The sequence below is a fragment of the Hylobates moloch genome, unplaced genomic scaffold (genome assembly GCF_009828535.3).
Source record: "Hylobates moloch isolate HMO894 unplaced genomic scaffold, HMol_V3 SCAFFOLD_15, whole genome shotgun sequence".
NCBI lineage: Eukaryota > Metazoa > Chordata > Mammalia > Primates > Hylobatidae > Hylobates > Hylobates moloch.
In genome coordinates, this window is record NW_026652290.1 from 448,988 (window position 1) to 468,764 (window position 19,777).

General features: G+C 49.2%; 1 protein-coding gene across 2 annotated transcripts in view; it reads right to left on the reverse strand.

Annotated features, from left to right (window-relative positions):
* TBCD (tubulin folding cofactor D) overlaps window positions 1–19,193 on the reverse strand; it is a 185,994-nt gene extending 166,801 nt beyond the window's left edge. The window contains exons 1-5 of one of the 2 annotated variants that reach the window (XM_032177934.2): window positions 18,874–19,193; window positions 14,525–14,575; window positions 6,678–6,775; window positions 5,060–5,161; window positions 2,853–2,999 (exon numbers count right to left, since the gene is read on the reverse strand). In XM_032177934.2, coding sequence (XP_032033825.1) covers window positions 2,853–2,999; window positions 5,060–5,161; window positions 6,678–6,775; window positions 14,525–14,575; window positions 18,874–19,057 — 582 coding nt within the window. In that variant the 5' untranslated portion in view covers window positions 19,058–19,193. The remainder of the gene's footprint in view (window positions 1–2,852; window positions 3,000–5,059; window positions 5,162–6,677; window positions 6,776–14,524; window positions 14,576–18,873) is intronic. The other variant, XM_032177936.2, reaches the window with a different exon arrangement.
* Window positions 19,194–19,777: the final 584 nt, after the last annotated feature.

Consider the following 19,777-nt stretch of genomic DNA (forward strand, 5'->3'; position numbering starts at 1 on the left):
GCACTTTGGGAGGCCGAGGCGGGAGGATCACGAGGTCAGAAGATTAAGACCATCCTGGCTAACACGGTGAAACCCCGTCTCTACTAAAAATACAAAAAACTAGCCGGGCGAGGTGGCTGGCGCCTGTAGTCCCAGCTACTCAGGAGGCTGAGGCAGGAGAATGGCGTGAACCCTGGGGGCGGAGCCTGCAGTGAGCCGAGATCGTGCCACTGCACTCCAGCCTGGGCGACAGCGAGACTCCGTCTCAAAAAAAAAAAAAAAAGGTTCCAATGCTTGTCTCGGCTAGTTGTTTTTTTTTTTTTCCCCAAAACGATACATTTAAAAGATCTTTCTTTCTGGAGCAGGCTTTTTTTTTTTTTTTTTTTTTTTTTTTGTGTGTGAGACGGAGTCTTGCTCTGCTGCCCAGGCTGGAGTGCAGTTGGTGCAATCTTGGCTCACTGCAACCTCTGCCTCCCGGGTTCAAGCAATTCTCTGCCTCAGCCTCCCGAGTAGCTGTTCATTTGTAGGAGAACAGTTGAATAAGTATGTAAGGATCACAGGCGCCCGCCACCATGCCCGGCTAATTTTTGTATTTTTAGTAGAGACGGGGTTTCACCATCTTGTCCAGGCTGGTCTCGAACTCCTGACCTTGTGACCCACCTGCCTCGGCCTCCCAAAGTGCTGGGATTTCAGGCGTGAGCCACGGCGCCCGGCCTCCAGGGCAGGATCTCTAACGGCAATCACAGAGTGCCAAGTCTTGACAAACCATGCTTCCTTGGCCTGGCAGTCCCTCTCCACAGACAAGTAAACAAGGGTGGGTAAACCACACTACTTTTTTTTTTTTTTTTGAGATGGAGTTTCACTCTTGTTGCTCAGGGTGGAGTGCAATGGCAGGATATTGGCTCACCACAACCTCTGCCTCCCAGGTTCAAGCGATTCTCCTGCCTCAGCCTCCTGAGTAGCTGGGATTACAGGCGCCCGCCACCACGCCCAGCTAATGTATTTTTAGTAGAGACGTGGTTTCTCCATGTTGGTCAGGCTGGTCTCGAACTCCCAACCTCAGGTGATCTGCCCACCTTGGCCTCCCAGAGTGCTGGGATTACAGGCGTGAGCCACCGCACCCAGCCCATCACCACACTACCTCTAACATAACAAAACAAGAACAAACGAAACATCCATCAGAGAGAATTTTAAATTAGATTACAATGGAGTACCTTTTCCCTTAACGATTATGAGGGGGACACTTTCTGACATCGTAAGACACTAAGAACGTGCTGCTGAGGGTAAAAAGGACTCAGAACAGCAGGTCATGGGGCAATGCTGAGCCCTGATGAAGAGCACAGACTCCAGAGATAAACCGCCTGGATTCAAACATGGATCCACCACTTAAGAGCAAAGTAAACTAAGTTATTAATTTTTATGCCTGTTGCCTTCTCGGTTAAATGAGGGTAAGAACTGTCAACAGCCTCATGAAGGAGAATTAAATGATTATTAATCACAGTTAATTAATCACTGATGATCTATCAATCATCAACATATAGGTTAAATTGTTTTTTGTTTTTTTTTTTGAGATGGAGTCTCACTCTGTCACCTAGGCTGGAGTGCAGTGGCATGATCTCAGCTCACTACAATCTCCACCTCCCAGGTTCAAGCGATTCTTCTGCCTCAAGCCTCTTGAGTAGCTGGGATTACAGGTATGAGTCACCAGGCCCAGCTAATTTTTGTATTTTTAGTAGACACAGGGTTTTACCATGTTGGCCAGGCTGGTCTCGAAGTCCTAACCTCACGTGATCTGCCCGCCCCAGCCTCCCAAAGTGCTGGGATTACAGGAGTGACCCACCACGCCCAGCCCAATGTATAGGTTAAATTATTTATCCATAAGTGATTAATCTATGAGTGTTTGAACGGTGCCAGGCACACAGCAGGCACTCAGTGAATGCTAACCAGGGCTGTCGCAGTCAGCGTGGCAGGAAGACCAAGACGACTGAGATGGCTCAGAGCCTGACGGCCTCCTAGTGCTCGCTTGTGTGGGTTGGACTCAGTGACTTGCTGCTAACCACACGATCTGGCAGAGGAATGGGACGTCACTTCCATGATCGGGTAACATATTATCATGACGTCCATCTCATTAGCAGAGTCTCTCCCTTGCAGGCTTTGATGGAATAAGCCACTAAGTTGGAGGGGCCCAGGTGGCAAAGAACTGAGGGTGGCCTCAATCCAACAGCCTTGGGGCGAAGCCTGCCCACGTCGAGTTTTAACTGCAGCTGTGGGCAAGTTTGACACAGAGGACCCAGCTCAGCCATGCCAGACTCCCAACCCACAGAAACTACAAGAGGATAAACGTGTGTCACTCAAGTTTGGGGTAATTACTTATGATCCAATAGATAACTAATACAATAAGCTGTGTTTATATGCATAATATTTACATCAGGAAAAGTTTGAAGAAAATAAACAATTTATCTCTTTGCGCTAGAATTTCATAAATTTAAATTTAGTATTTTTCTTATCTTTATTTTCTAGTTTTCCTACAAATGAACATCTATTATTTATATAATGTTGAGAACTAAATGTCAAATGGGTCCTTATTTTCTCTCACCATTGCCACTAAACCCTTCCTTATCTGCCATGATTACCCTCAACAGAGTATCTGCATCATCTACAAAGAAATGAGGTTTGCTAACTCAACCTGACCCCCACATGAATTATCACAATTTCAAAATAAGTTATCATATGGGATTTTACCTCACTGAAAAAAACAGCAGTTGAATAAATACGTAAGTACCAAAAGCTTACCGAGTAAAACACTAACATCAAGACAGCATGAACATGAAAGTGAGTACTAATTAGCAGCTAATTATCTGCACGATATTTACCTCTGCTATTTGGAGAATACGGTCCATTATGGACATTCGTGTTTGCCCAGGCTGGGTGAGGAGGTTCCCGTCAAGGCGAGAAAAATCAAAAGGGATTAGGCAGGTCACAGAGAGCCATAGCAAAAGCATGTAGCGGGTTTCCCAAGTCTAAAAAATTAAAGCACAATAAGAATGAGTCTTGTTTGAAAAACAGAGGCCACTGGCCACAATCTACTTAAAGTCACTGCCCTCCATGCCCACCCAATGCCTACTAAAGCCATTCAAATGCCATCACCCTCAGGGCCAGAAATGCAAGCCATTCACCAACTCCCTCGCCACATGCCCCCATAATCCCCACCACACACACCCACTGCCGTAACTTAGCAGACAAAAGAGACATCAAAATGAACAAAGAAAAATCATAATACAACAATATAGCAGCTACTCTTCGCTGGCACCTCTCCACATACAAACTGGCCTTTTGAGAAAGTGAAAAACAGATAAAAAGTAAAAACACCTAAGAATAAAGAAAAAAGGCCGGGCGCGGTGGTTTACACCTGTAATCCCAGCACTTTGGGAGGCCGAGACGAGCAGATCACCTGAGGTCAGGAGTTATTTTTTTCTTTTTTGAGACGGAGTCTCGCTCTGTTGCCCAGGCTGGAGTGCAGTGGCGCCATCTCGCTCACTGCAAGCTCCGCCTCCCTGGTTCACGCCATTCTCCTGCCTCAGCCTCACGAGTAGCTGGGACTACAGGCGCCCGCCGACACGCCCGGCTAATTGTTTGTATTTTTAGTAGAGACAGGGTTTCACCGTGTTAGCCAGGATGGTCTCGATCTCCTGACCTCATGATCTGCCCACCTCGGCCTCCCAAAGTGCTGGGATTACAGGCATGAGCCACCGTGACCGGCCGAGGTCAACAGTCCTAAACCAGCCTGACCAACATGGAGAAACCCCGTTTCTACTAAAAATACAAAATCACCCTGGGGTGATGGCACATGCCTGTAATCCCAGCTACTCAGGACGCTGACACAGGAGAATCGCTTGAACCTGGGAGACGGAGGTTGCAGTGAGCCAAGATTGTGCCATTGCACTCCAACCTGGGCAACAAGAGTGAAACTCTGTCTTTTTAAAAAAAAAAAAAAAAAGAATAAAGAAAACAATTATCAACTTCTAATAAAAAAGGAGTATCCTTATTTTCAGTAATAAGTAAAAAACATTCCAATTTGTCCCTGCAATCATTCCACTGGGGGGCGCTAGAAGTACTAGGGAAAGAAGGGCATGGCGTGCAGGGCAGCAGGGAAATGCCCCACAGCTCTCATCAGTCACATCCACGCCGAGACAAGCCACCACACTGCATGGTTATAAATCGTGTGCTCTTCCAAATACATACTGCACAGAAGACAGCGAGCATAGCAGGCCCCGCTGCCGTCTGAGGCAAGGCCCCTGGCGAGGCCGGCCCTGGGCTGGCATCCAGGGACCTAGACGCCAGCAGGGTTCCCACCAAGCCCTGTCTGACGAGGCCCCTCGCTGGCTCAATCTGCACAAACCGTGTGCTTTCCACTGGCACCTGCTTTCCTGCTGGGGGTCTGGAATTTTGTATTTTGTTTCGTGCCAGGCAGAGATGTCCACGTGGCCAGACCCCAGTGAAAGCTCTGGGCACCAAGTCTCAAACGCGCTTCCGTGATAGACACCTCACAGGTGTGGTCACATCTCACTGCTGGGGGAATGACACAGGCCCTGTGGGACCCAACTGGAGGACCCTGGGAGCTCCCGCCTGGTTCTCCCCAAACCCCACCCATGTGCCTTTTCCCTTCGCTGATTTTGCTGTGTATTATTTTGCCATAACAAGTGACAGCCAAAAGGAGGAATCTATGCTGAGTGCTGTGAGTCCTGCTCAGGAAGTACCAAACCTGGAGGTGGTCTTGGGAACCCAAAACAGTTATACTTCCACAAGTTACAAAAACATATAAACAATGACAGATTTATTGTTAAACTATACCTAGGCATAATTTTTTTTATAAAGGGGCTATTTTAAACGAAAATAACTTAAAGCAACTTGTACAAGAAGTAAAGGAAAAGTCAAAAGAAAAAGAAAAGAGGAGTGACACAAAACAAAGGGAGATAAAATGAAAGAAACAGGAAGGGGAAGGTGCAGCAGGGTGGGGCAAGCAGGGAGGAAGGACGAGCACGGAGGGGCTGGAGACAAGGGAGGAGGCAGAGACACTCACTTCATGGTCCTTGGGATTCTGATTTGTGACCAAATCTAAAACAGGCTCTACATCAGCAACTTCGTGAGGAAATAAACGAAGAAATGTTTTATAGCCTCGAACCTATCAAATAAAGAGATGCTGAATTATTATAAAACTTAAAAATACAGAGAGCAGCAAAATTGCCTTTGTACCCTTTCATCAAAAACCACCACCTATGCGACCCACTGATCAAAGAGAATTGTCACATTACAGTGACACAATTTAGTAAGACTGTAGTCACCACAAGAAAGCTACCTATGGCCAGGAGCGATGGCTCACACCTGTAATCCCAGCACTTTGGGAGGCTGAGGCAAAAGAATAGCTTGAGACCAAGAGTTGGAGACTAGCCTGGGCAACATAAAAAATTAAAAATTAGACAGGATGGTGGCACATGCCTGTAGTCTGAGAGGCTGAGGCAGGAGGGAGAATCATTTGAGACCAAGAGTTTGAGGCTGCAGTGAGCTGACTGCACCACTGCACTCTAGCCTGAGTGACAGAGCAAGACCCCATCTCTCAAAAAAAAAAAGGCTTTCCTTCCTAAATTGGCTAGTGTTATTCATTACCATATTTACGGAATCAGTCATTAAATATGGTCATTTGTATGACTGTCCTCTGACATTTATGAGGAGTAAGTGCCTACAAACCTCAAGGGCCCAAATTCATTAACACTCCCCTGAAGCTCAGGGATACCACACCTTCCGGAGAAATCCTAGCCTCAAACAGCAGAGCTACAGAGGCTGGCGTGTCCTTGGCAGCCCACCCACAGTGTCCCCTCACTGGCCAAGGACTCTCCCGCCAGACAAGAGAAATAGTGCCTCACCACTACGAACCCCAAGCCCCACCCTGAGATGGCTGTGAGTACTCCCATAGCCAATACTGCCAACAGAGAGCCTCTGGGCCAGCACACAGACACCTGCAAGCTTGTAAGAAAAGCAGACTATGAGACCACAGCCTAGACCTACTTGCTCAAAATCTACAGTACAGCAAAATTCCCGGGAAATTCATCTGCATATTAAAGGGTGAGAAGCACTTCCATTTCCACAGAGTCTCATTCTGTCACTCAGGCTGGAGTGCAATAGCATGATCTCGGCTCACTGCAACCTCTGCCTCTCAGGTTCAAGCCATTCTCCCGCCTCAGCCTCCCAAGCAGCTGGGATTACAGTCATGTGCCACCAAGCCCAGCTAATTTTTGTAATTTTAGTAGAGACTGGGTTTCACCATGTCGGCCAGGCTGTTCTCGAACTCCTGACCACAGGTGATCCACCCGCCTCAGCCTCACAAGGTGCTGGGATTACCAGCCTGCTTTTTCCTTGTAAGAAGTTTTTCTGATTTAGTCTCATCTCCACCCCATTCCCTTCCTAGCTACACGGTGCTTCAATCTATTCAAATGCAAGATGCTAAATATCTTGACACTGTTTCAGCCAAAGGGCCCATATCACTAAATTCTGATCCCCAACATACAGTAAAAAGGGACAGAATTAAACCCACAACTTGTGTCTAAGAACTATCTTTCTTGAGAAATAACATTTTGGATAACCTCTGGACCAAGTATATTACGAAAGTATCTGTCAACTCTGAAGTGCTATGAAAATCTTACCTTGGTGATGATGTAAAGAAATTTAAAAGCCAGATGTACAAGGGAAGCTGGAGATGTCTGATCTTGCACTATGTCCAACAACAAGTTCATCATCCATTCTAGGGAAAAACATGAAACATTTACTGTAAAAGTGAACACCAACATGACACTGAGGCTGGCCAGGTGTGGTGGCTCACGCCTGTTCTCCCAGCACTTTGGGAGACCAAGGTGGGAGGATCATTTGAGGCCAGAATTTCAAGGCAGCAATGAGCCATGATCCTACTATTGCACTCCAGCCTGGGCAACAGAGCAAAACCCTGTCTCTTTTTTTTTCTTTTTTTTTGAGACAGAGTCTTGCTCCGTCCCCCAGGCTGGAGTGCAGTGGCGTGATCTCGGCTCACTGCAACCTCCACCTCCCGGGTTCAGGCGATTCTCCTCCCTCAGATTCCCAAGTAGCTGGAATTACAGGCACGCGTCACCACGCCTGGCTAATTTTTGTATTTTTAGTAGAGATGGGGGTTTCACCATGTTGACCAGGCTGGTCTCGAACTCCTGACCTCAGGTGATCCACCCACCTCGGCCTCCCAAAGTGCTAGGATTACAGGCGTGAGCCCACCGTGCCTGGCCCAAAATCCTGTCTCTTAAAAAACAAAAACAAACAAACAAAAAGACATAGCTAGGTTAAATGTAAGCAGAAGGAAAAAGATATTCCAACCAATCACGAATCATAAGAGAGCTGGAGTGGCTCTGTTAATATCAGACAAAGTAAATGTCAGAACAAGTATTATTATCAGAGATAAACAGAATGTTTCATGATAATAAGAGGATCAATTCATCATGAAGACTTAACAATTCTGTAAGTATACACACCAACCTACAGAGCTTCAAAATAAGCAAAGAAAAAGCTGAGAGAAATGAAAGGAGACACAGTTGAAAACTTCGACACTCCTGTCTCAGGAACTGACAGAACAAGTGAGAGAAAATCACTGAAACGTAAACAGCACTATCAACCACCTTACTTACGTGACATTTAGAGAACAATCTACCCAACAACAGAACAGACATTTTTCTCAAGTGCACGTGGAACGTTCAACAAAACAGACCACATGCTGGGCTGCAAGTCTTCATACGTGGAAAAGAACTGCAACTGGCATCCAAGAAACACAGACAAGGACACAACGAGATACACTCCCTGAAATCAGAGAGACTGGCAACGCTGAGTGCTGAAGAGAACCCAGAGCAGCTGGAATCCTCATACCTTGTTGGTAGAAATGGTCAACAGTACAATCTTCATGGAATCAGTATGGCAGGTGATTATGAGTCATATGCCTTTTTTTTTTTTTGGAAACAGAGTTTCACTCTGTGGCCCAGGCTGGAGTGCAGTGGTGTCATCTCGGCTCACTGCAACCTCCGTCTCCCACAATCAAGTAATTCTTGTGCCTCAGCCTCCTGAGTAGCTGGGACTACAGGCGCCCGCCACCACACCCGACTAATTTTTTGTATTTTAGTAGAGATGGGGTTTCACCACGTTGCCCAGGCTGGTCTTCAACTCCTGAGCTCAGGTGATCCACCTGCCTGAGTCTCCCAAAGTGCTAGGATTACAGGTAGGAGCCACCACGCCTGGCCAAGTCATACACTTTCTACAAGTAAGACACTTTCTGCTACTCAGCAATTCCACGCATGCGTATATTCCCAAGAGAAAATAAAACCTCTGTCTACCTAAAGACTTGTACATAAACATTTTCACAGTAGCATTACCTGGTTTTTTTTGGTTGTTTTTTTTTTTGAGACAGAGTCTCGCTCTGTCACCCAGGGTGGAGTGCAGTGGCAAGATCTTGGCTCACAGCAACCTCCACCTCCCAGGTTCAAGCAATTTTCCTGCCTCAGCCTCCCAAGTAGCTGGGACTACATGCGCACACCACCATGCTGGGCTAATGTTTTGTATTTTTAGTAGAGATGGGGTTTCACCGTGTTAGCCAGGATGGTCTCAATCTCCTGACCTCATGATCCGCCCGCCTCAGCCTCCCAAAAAGTAGCATTATTAATAACAGCCAAAAACCGGGAACAACTCAAATGTCCATCAACAGATAAAAGAAGAAACAATCCCAGCACTTTGGAAGGCTGAGGCGGGCGGATCACGAGGTCAGGAGATCAAGACCATCCTGGTTAACATGGTGAAACACCGTCTCTACTAAAAATAAAAAAAAAATAGCCAGGCGTGGTGGCGGGCGCCAGTAGTCCCAGCTACTCGGGAGGCTGAGGCAGGAGAATGGCGTGAACCTGGGTGGCAGAGCTTGCAGTCAGCCGGGATCGCACCACCACACTCCAGCCTGGGCAACAGAGCAAGACTCCATCTCAGAAAAAAAAAAAAAAAAGAAGAAGAAGAAACAAATTGTGATTTATCAGCACAAGAGAAAAGGTACAAACTACTGATAGACACACCAACAATGGTTAAGTCCCGGAGATGTTATTTTAACAATGGAAGACAAAAAGTAAAGAGCACATACTGAATGATTCTAGAACAGGCAAAACTAATCAACAGTAACATTAACCAACGGTGGTTCCCTAGGGCTGGGGTGAGGGGACTGACAGCAAAAGGACATCAAGTAACTCCTTGGGATGACAGAAATGTTCCACATCTTGATAGTGCGGGGTGTATACATTTACCTTAACTCAAACATCTTACTAAAATGGGTGCATTTTATAGTATGTAAATTTTAAACTCAATAAAGTTAAAACTCAATAAAATGTTCTAAGAATAAAAATTTATAATCGTGGATAAAGAGTAGCATTATTTACAAACCATATAATTATTTACCTGCTAAGAAAACTCAAAAGTAACAACTGGCCGGGCGCGGTGGCTCACGCCTGTAATCCCAGTACTTTGAGAGGCCGAGGCAGGTGGATCACCTGAGGTCAGGAGTTCAAGACAAGCCTGGCCATCATGGTGAAACCCCGTCTCTACTCAGAATACAAAAATTGGCCAGGCTAATTTTACAGGTGGCGCCTGTAATCCCAGCTACTCCGGAGGCTGAGGCAGGAGATTCGCTTGAACCCGGAAGGAGGAGGTTGCAGTGAGCCAAGATCGCACCATTGCACTCCAGCCTGGGTGACAGAGCAAGACTTTGTCTCCAAAAAAAAACGACTGAAAAACTATTGACGTAAACATTTCATCACACAGTGAACCTCGTAGACATGATGCTAAGTGAAAAAAGCCAGTCCCAAAAGACCTCCTACTGTGTGATTCCATCACATCACAAACCCAGGGCCAGATGAGTGGCTATTGCGGAAGCAGAGAATGGGGAGGAATTGCTGATGGGAGTTGGGTTGCTTCAGGAGATGATGAAAATGCCTAGATTGTGGTAGTGATAGTTACACAACTCTGTAATACACTAAATACACTAAATAACACTAAAGTGTAAATTTAGAAGGGTGAACTCTATAGTGTGTAATTATATCCCTATGAAGATGTTAAGAAATGTATGTTTACGCATACATATTCCATTAGTGTTGCCATTTACAAAAACTGTATAAAAAAGTATCTTCGCTAGACATCAACAATAACCAGTTAGAACACATAACAAAGAGTTTCACGAGAGCAATAAAAGACAAAACATACCCAGAAATAAACCTAAAAAAATGTCTCCAGGAATCATCTAAAGAAAATCACCAACCTTCACTGAGGAACACAAAAGATGTGAATAATTAGAGACATAATACCACGATCTTAGACAGGAAAATTAGATCTTACGAAGACTTCTCCCCTACATGAATTTGTGAATTTAATAGAATTCCAAAGGGTGGAGAGTGATAAAATAATTCTGGAGTTCATCCGCATTAATGAACGGGCTACAAAACCATCAAGAAAGTAAGAGGGAAGGATGCCAGGCAAAATATAAAGCAACTAACATCAAACAAAATGACCCAGTCCAGGCGTGGGTCTAATCCCAGCACTTTGGGAGGCCAAGGCAGGCAGATTGCTTGAGGTCAGGAGTTCGAGACCATCCTGGCCAACATGATGAAAACCGTTCTCTACTAAAAATACAAAAATTAGCCAGGCGTGGTGGTGCGTGCTACTCGGGAGGCTGAGGCAGGAAAATCTCTTGAACCTGGGAGGCAGAGGTTGCAGTAAGCCAAGAACGCGCCACTGCACTCCAGCCTGGGTGACAGAGCGAGACTCCGTCTCAAAAAAAAAAAAAAAAAAAAAAAACAAGCAAAATGACCCAGAAAAAAGAGCATATAGATAGGTTAATGGAACAGGATAAAAAGTCTAAAAGCAAAGGCTAATATATTTGAATATTTAATATAGATTTTAAATGGCATTTCAAGCAGGGGAGAGGCCACTAAATCATCTAATAAATTAGGCTTACATAACTGATTAGGAAAAATAAACTTTCTAACCGCACTACCAAAGGCCAAACACAAAGAAACTGATAGTTTGACAAGCTAAATATTTCTAAAACTTCAGTAGAGGCTGGGTGCAGTGGCTCACACCTGTCATCCCAGCACTGTGGGAGGCCAAGGCAGGATTGCTTGGGGCCAGAAGTTCGAGACCAGCTTGAGGAACACAGCGTGACCCTGACCCTGCAAAAACAAATTTTTTTTTTTTCTAAGACAGTCTCGCTCTTTAGCCCACACTGGAGTGCAGTGGCACGATCTCGTTCATTGCTACCTCCGCCTCCTGGGTCCCAGTTCAAGCGATTCTCCTGCCTCAGCCTCTCGAGTAGCTGGGATTACAGGCATGCTCCATCATGCCCAGCTAATTTTTGTATTTTTAGTAGAGACGGGGTTTCACCATGTTGGTCAAGCTGGTCTTGAACTCCCGACCTCGTAATCCACCCGCCTCGGCCTCCCAAAGGGCTGGGATCACAGGCGTGAGCTACTGCGCCTGGCCAAAAAAAATTTTTTTTAATTAACCAGGCATGGCAGCTTGTGCCTATTGTCCCAGCTACACAGGAGGCTGAGGTGAGAAGATCACTTAATCCCAGGAGCTCAAGGCTGCAGTGAGCTATGACTGCACCACTACACTCCAGCCTGGGTGACAGAGTGAGATCCCATCTCTTTAAAAAAACAAATACAAAAAAACTTCAGCAGACAAAATACACCAGACACAATATTAAAAGGCAAAAGCAGGCAGGGCGCAATGGCTCACGCCTGTAATCCCAGCACTTTGGGAGACCAAGGTGGGCGGATCACCTGGGGGTCAGGAGTTCGAGACCAGCCTGGCCAACATGGTGAAACCTCATCTCTACTAAAATACAAAAATTAGCCAGGCGTGGTGGCACACACCTGTAATCCCAGCTACTCTGGAGGCTGAGGCAGGAGAATCGCTTGAACCCGGGAGGCAGAAGTTGCAGTGTGCCAAGATTGGGCCACTATACTCCAGCCTGGGCAACAGAGAGACTACATCTCAAAAAAAAAAAAAAAAAAAAAGCAAAAGGCTGGAAAAACGTGCAACAAATGACAAAGGACCAGCATCCCACGACTACATTTTCCTTTTTCTAAAAGAGAATTCCAGAAAATAATGAACTCAGCTGGGCACACTGGCTCACACCTGAAATCCCAGCACTTTAGGAGGCCAAGGTGGGTGAACTGCTTGAGCCCAGAGGTATGAGACCAGCCTGGGCAACACGGCAAGACCCCGTCTCTACAAAAAAAAATTTTTTTTATTTATTTATTTGTATTATTTTTTTTTCCAAGACATTTTCGTTCTTGTTGCCCAGGCTGGAGTACAATGGCACGATCTTGGCTCACTGCAACCTCCGCCTCCCCCGGGTTCAGGCAATTCTCCTGCTTTAGCCCCCTGAGTAGCTGGGATTACAGGCGTGCACCACCACACGCGGCTAATTTTTGCATTTTTAATAGATAACAGGGTTTCACCATGTTGGTCAGGCTGGTCTCAAACTCCTGACCTCAGGTGATCCACCCGCCCCAATCTCCCAAAGTGCTGGGATTACAGGCATAAGCCACCACACCTGGCCAAAAAAAGTTTTTGCAAAGAAAGAAAATAGGCCGGGTGCGGTGGCTCACGCCTGTAATCCCAGCACTTTGGGAGGCCGAGGCGGGCGGGTCACGAGGTCAGGAGATCGAGACTATCCTGGCTAACACCGTGAAACCCCGTGTCTACTAAAAATACAAAAAATTAGCCGGGCGAGGTGGCGGGCGCCTGTAGTCCCAGCTGCGTGGGAGGCTGAGGCAGGAGAATGGTGTGAACCCTGGGGGGGCGGAGCCTGCAGTGAGCCGAGATCGCGCCACTGCACTCCAGCCTGGGTGAAAGAGCAAGACTCCTTCTCAAAAAAAAAAAAAAAAAAGAAAGAAAATAACTCTAAAAATCATTCGCAGCACTCTTAAGCAGCTCACAACAAGTTACTATTCCATGATCCACTCTGGAAAGAGGTCTGGCAAGAATAAAGGCACTTAACTACAGGTCCAACGTTGTTACTTGGAGATATATAAAAACACCACCTGCTACATTGTGAGCAGTGACCACATCTGTTTCCTGGGAACCAGCGCTCACACACAGGAACTCCAGGAACCCAAGACCTCCTACAAGATACGGCCTGGAGAGCCCACTGTCTGCACGCCATCCAGCATGGCTAGCCCCTCCAGCAGATGTCAGAGTCGTGTTCCCTGCAGCTGACCCTCTCCCAAGGACCGCTATCTTTGGTCTCCTTCACAAGGCCTATAAATTTTTCTAGGAGGACAGAAGGACAAGGCTGATCCCAATGAATTCTTGAATCCAGAATTTAGAGGTTTTTTTGGGTTTTTTTTTTTTTTTAAGATGAAGTCTCGCTCCGTCGCCCAGGCTGGAGTGCAGTGACGTGATCTCAGCTCACTGCAAGCTCCGCCTCCTGGGTTCACACCATTCTCCTGCCTCAGCCTCCCAAGTAGCTGGGACTACAGGCATCTGCCAGCATGCCCAGCTAATTTTTTGTATTATTAGTAGAAACAGGGTTTCATCATGTTAGCCAGGCTGGTCTCGAACTCCCGACCTCAAGTGATCCACCTGCCTCCGCCTCCCAAAGTGCTGGGATTACAGGCATGAGCCACCGCCCCAGCCAAAATCTGTTATTTGAATAAAAAAACCAGAACAGGATGCACAGCACCAGCTACTCTTTAAGAGGCACGTGTGCGCACACGAAAGGCTGACCCTTAGCGCCTCCCACACAGATCTCAACACCACAGGCATCGAGGAAACCCAGGCAAAGAGCAGCTCAAAGACTGAATGGCGAAACCGGGCTGTGAAGCCAGGGTGCCCCCACCCAGGGTGCTGCCTCTTACCGTGGTGAATATTGCTACCTTCCTCTTTCCCAGGTTAACTGCCAGGAGCATGTGTTACATTTGTAGGTAGAAAAAGAAAAATTTTAATCAGTGTGAAATACATCAAAAATAAAGAAAACGATAAGAAACCACACCTCTTACACTAAAGTATGAAAACCGAGCCTCAGTGTCCCCAACTGTAAACTGGAGATGACAACAGATGCCCTCCTTAGCTGCTGTGAGGATTAAATGATGACCCATGTAAACCACCTGACCCTGCATGACTATTATCAGAAAGACATCATGTGCCCAGATGCAAACTAATGTAAGCTAAAAACACATGAGGAGCAAATGTTGTTTCTTCAGCAGAAAGGAATTAAGTAGCTCAGACACATCTCCCCCCAGCTCCCAGCCTAGAGTGACATCTGGAACTCAAGCCACTATCACAGGTGGCTAAAACCAACCAGCCAGGTCCTGCAAGCAAGTAAGACAGGGACACTTCTTGGCACTTGATCCTGGCAAAGCACATGCATGTGCCAGCACCATACACCAAGGCCTCTGTGGTCATCTGTAATTGAATGATCAAAATCAGCAGCTTCTATTCTTACCAAGGTGTGGGTCCAACAGATGAGGCTGCTCCTGGTATTTGTCCATTATTACTAAAAACAAATATAACATGAAAATTAATTACCATTAGGCCGAACAAACCCATGAGCCTCAGAAACCCCACTTTCCCTTGCTAGCTTCCACAGGGCAGCTCCACCTCTTCCCCAGCTCTCAGGAGCACACCTCCCCTCTCACTAAGGCAGGCCACACAGGCCACCTGGAGGGAAGGCCCCACCTCCCTCTAGCATTTTGAGGGCCACCGTGGCCCAGCCTCGTGCACTTTACTTGCTTGGCACACTGTTCCTCTTTTCCCACTTCCTCTATACTCTTCCTAACAGAGTCTCCTCCTCGCTCCTTCCTTCCTTCACTCTCTCCTGCCTCTGCCAGCCGTTAAGGGCTAAGCTCAACTCTGTCCTTGTGAGACACATCCCTGGCACTCCTCTCACCCTCCCCTGCCAAACATGCCTGTAAACGAAAAACAAAATTCTAAGCCCCCTAGCCATCTAACAGACCCCTCCTCTTGGCCAAGGGCATTCCACACTTAACCTGAAAAACTAGTTCAGGCCTCATGATGGGAAGGGATTATGGGGAGTGGTCCACATAGGCCTCATTACACCCTCCTCCCGTTGGAATTCGGGCACAGCTGATCGGTATTAGCATTAAAACCGATCTTAAGTAGCAACAAGACACCAAATTCCAGCCTGACTCCAGTACAGCGTCACATGACAGACAGCAGGCCCTGAAAGAAATCAAAATATTTTTCCCTAAAGTGTATCTGACATATTTTGAAATGGCCCTGCTAAGTTGCCTCTTGTGGGGAAAAGCTACATTCTGTAGAGAATCCCTTCCCTTTCTAGGTCTTTTCCCTGATCCAGGAGAAAATTAACTAAGTCTGGTACCTTTTTAGTCTGATAAAAAGCATTTACAGTCTATTCTCTCTGAAACCAGCTAACTGGAACCTTCATCTGCATAAGAAAAACCTTGGTCTCCACAGTTTATCTTCACCTAGACAATCCCTTCTATGGATTCCAAGTCTTCAGATAAACTCTTTCAACCAATCACCAATCGTGAAATATTTGAATCCACCAATGCCCTGGACGCCCTCCCACCCAAGATGTCCCGCCTTCCCTGACTAGACCAATGTACATCTTACAGGTATCGATTGATGTCTCATGTCTCCCTAAAACGTATAAAACTAAGCTGTAGCCCAACTTCCCTGGGGACATGTGACCTCCTGAGGCTGCCTCACAGGCACACCCTTAACCTTCTAAACTGATTGAGACTTGTCTCAGATACTTTTTGGTTGACATATCCAGGCACTGCTCCCTTCCACACAGCTGCCAGCTCTTCACAACCTCCCAGACCCTGAACCACCACTTTCTCCTCCTCTCAGCAACTGAAACTGCTTCTGTCCAATCCGGCAGCTCCCACCTCCACATCTGAACACACCCACTGCTTCCCAGCAAAACTGCCTTTGCAAAAGTTACATCAGTGAGGAAATTATGGCAATGGGGCAGATCTGATCCAGCCAACCTCCTGATGCCTTTAGTCTTCAAGCTGCCAAGCTACCTTTGGGAGACACTTAATTTATAGTTTAAATGCTAAGGGCCCTTCCCCAAAACTCAACTGCCTCTGTAAAGTTAATGAGAGGCCACCAGGCTAGGAGGAGGAGAGGAGCCTGAATTCCGCTAAGGTGTAACATAATTGCCAGCCATTATTCTTGAGATCACAAGACATGCGAGTTCCCCAGTTACTCCTGCAGACCACGTCACTATTGCAGAACCTGAGACTGGCCTTTAAAGATATCTTTTCAGATTGTTTCCATGTCTGACACCTACACTAGGACCACCGACCCATGACAGCTCCACCTGGACCCGCCCCACTGCTCCTGGGGCCCCACCCAGACTCGATTCAGCACATCACGGAGGATCATTTCCGAACCCCCTATGATTGTATACCCCTAACCAATCAGCCACCCCCACCCTTTCCCCCAGATTACCTCTAAAAAACCCCGGCCCTCAAATTCTCAGGGAGACTGATCTGGGTAATAATAAAACTCCAGCCGGGCGTGGGGGCTCATTTTGGGAGGCTGAGGCGGGCGGATCACGAGGTCAGGAGATCGAGACTATCCTGGCTAACACGATGAAACCCGTCACTACTAAAAATACAAAAAATTAGGTGGGCGTGGTGGCGCGCACCTGTAGTCCCAGCTACTCGGGAGGCTGCGGCAGGAGAATCGCTTGAACCTGGGAGGTGGAGGTTGTGGAGGTTGCAGTGAGCTGAGAGCTCATCACTGCACTCCACCCGGGGGGACAAAGTGAGACTCCGCCTCAAAAAAAAAAAATTCTAGTCTAGTCTCCCTTTTAACCAGTTCTGCGTGAACTAAACCTTCTCCATGGCAACTCCCCTGCCCTGACAAATCAACTCTATCTGGGCAGCCCTTAGAAAGAACCCACTGGGGCCGAGCGCAGTGGCTCACACCTGTAATCTCAACACTTTGGGAGGCTGAGTCGGGCGACCACTTGAGGTCAGGAGTTTGAGACCAGCCTGGCCAACACGGTGAAACCCCCTCTACTAAAAATACAAAATTAGCCGAGGGCGGCTGACTCTCTTTTCGGACTCAGCCCACCTGCACCCAGGTGAAATAAACAGCCATGTTGCTACACAAAGCCTGTTTCGTGGTCTCTTCACACGGATGTGCACGAAACTCCCAGTGTCAGACCCCTGAGCCCAAGCCAAGCCATCGTATCCCCTGTGACTTGCACGTATACATCCAGATGGCCTGAAGTAACTGAAGATCCACAAAAGAAGTAAAAATAGCCTTAACTGATGACAATCCACCATTGTGATTTGTTCCTGCCCCACCCTAACTGATCAATGTACTTTGTAATCTCCCCCACCCTTAAGAAGGTACTTTGTAATTCTCCCTACCCTTGAGAATGTACTTTGAGAGATCCACCCCCCTGCCCCCCAAAACATTGCTCCTAACTCCACCGCCTATCCCAAAACCTATAAGAACTAATGATAATCCACCACCCTTTGCCGACTCTCTTTTCGGACTCAGCCCGCCTGCACCCAGGTGAAATAAACAGCCATGTTGCTCACACGAAAAAAAAAAAAAAAAATTAGCCGAGCGTGGTGGCGCGCGCCTGTAGTCCCAGCTACTCGGGAGGCTAAGACAGGAGAATCGCTTGAACCCGAGAGGTTGAGGTTGCAGTGAGCCGAGATCGCACCACTGCACTGCACTCCAGCCTGGGCAACAGAGCAAGACTTCGTCTCAAAAAAAAAAAAGGAAGAAGCCACTGGGCTGTTACACCAGGAACAAGAAATCTGGCTTCACTGGTCCTGGATGAGGGTCCCTCACCCTCAGAACAGTTCTGCACGAGAGGCATCGTTATCCGCCCCAGCTTACAGCTGAAGAAACGGGCAATCAAGTATCAGGTCCAAGCCACAGGGCCAGAATTCACAGGCAGGAGCATCTGACGCCGAAGCGCGCACTCCGCCCACGAGGCCCCCCACCCTGCCTGACTCCTAAAATCAAAGCGCTGTCATTCTAAAATGAGGAAGGCCAAATAATGCAGAAGTTATTCTTACTCAAAGGGTCTACAAAGGTGATTTTACTGAATTACAAAACCCCATGTTAACTATTTAGCTATGAACTCCTAAGGACTTGTTTGGAAATAACCCATTATAGACAGCCGTAAAGGTGGGTCTGAACTCGGAGAATTTAGACTCATCCAACGGCCTCCACAAGGGTACCTACACCCCACCCCGCCTGCAGAGGCACGGACCCGGCCAGCCCGCTCTGTCCACGGCGTCCACGGAACGGGCAGGCTGCTGCCCTCCTCACTCGAGGCGGCCTTTGTTTGCAGCAGCTTTGTTCCCTGCCTTCGTCCTCTCTCATTCCCGATCTCCCTGTCCACACAACATTCACAGGAACCGCGCTCGGTGGAGGCAAGCCTGGGAGTCCATACTGCAGGGCTGACCGGCCGTCCGGAGGGGTCTGGCACGAGTCTCCCCGGCCCAGGCACCTCCTCCAGTGACGGAGACGGGGGACGCAGGGCTTCTACACCCCGCCTCCCGGGGAGGCCGCAGAGGCTTCACCCCGAGCGAGAGCAGGCGCTCCGCGGGCCACGGTCCCCCCAAGGGAGGCGCGCGTCTGTCCCGTGCACCTAACGCCGCGCCGGGGTGGCTCTCTCCCGCCTAGGAAGGCCGCACCCCACCACGGCCCGCGGGACCGCGGACCGGCAGCCCTCGCAGAGGCGGGCTACGGTCCCCGCCCGGGAAAGTGCACTCAGCGCGCCGAGCCCAGGCCGGGGGAGGAAGCGGGCACGCATCGCCGCCCACGCACCATGGAACCGCTCCAGGGCCACCTCGCGCTCCGCGCCCCCGCCGTGAACCTCCCGCAGGCTGCCCAGCAGCGCCCGGGTCTCCGCGCTCTCGCCGAACGCTTCCAGCGCCGCGCCAAAGGCCAGCGTCTCGTCCTCCGCCTCCTCCTCGGGGCCGCCCGCGGCCGGCTCGTCGCTCAGGGCCATCTCCGCAGCTGGGGACCGCGCCCCCGCCTCACGTGCTCGCAGCTCCCACTCCGCTAGAGCGCGAACGCCGGAGATGAAGGATGAGGGATGAAAAGGAGGCGCCCGCCGAGGCGGCAACCGACACTGGCCCCGCCCCGCGACCTCCGACCCCGCTCTCCGGCCTCGCTACGGAACGCGCCGGCCGCCAAAATACCGCACGCGTGACGGCGCCGTGCGCGTGAGAACGCCAGCGAGGACCGGTCCCAAAGGCTCTGGAAAAGCGCGCCGCGGACCCCACAGGGCGCGAGTGGAGCCGGGACCGCCCGGCGAGGCCTGAGCACGCGGTGGGCGGGGCGGGACAGGGGGTGGGGCCTGAGACGCAGTAGGCCGGGCTGCGGGGTGAGACCGAGGCCGGAGGGCGAGACCGAGGCCGGAGGGCGGCGGCGCGGAGCCTGGGCAGGCGGTGGGCGGGGATGAGGGGCGGGGCTTCGGGATGGGGCCGGGGGCCGCCGGGGCGGGGCCTGAGCACGCGAGTGTAGGGGGCGGGGCTGCGCGCGGCGGGGGCGGGGCGGGGCCGGGGGCGGGGCGGGGGCAGGTAGGACTGGGGGGGGGGACGGTGGAGCGGGGCGGAGCCTGAGCCCGCGTGGACGGGGAGGGGCGGGCCCTGAACACGCGGTTGGGGGCGCGAGGCGATCCCCGGACCCACCCCTCAGAGCCAACCGCCCTGACACCCATTCGCGC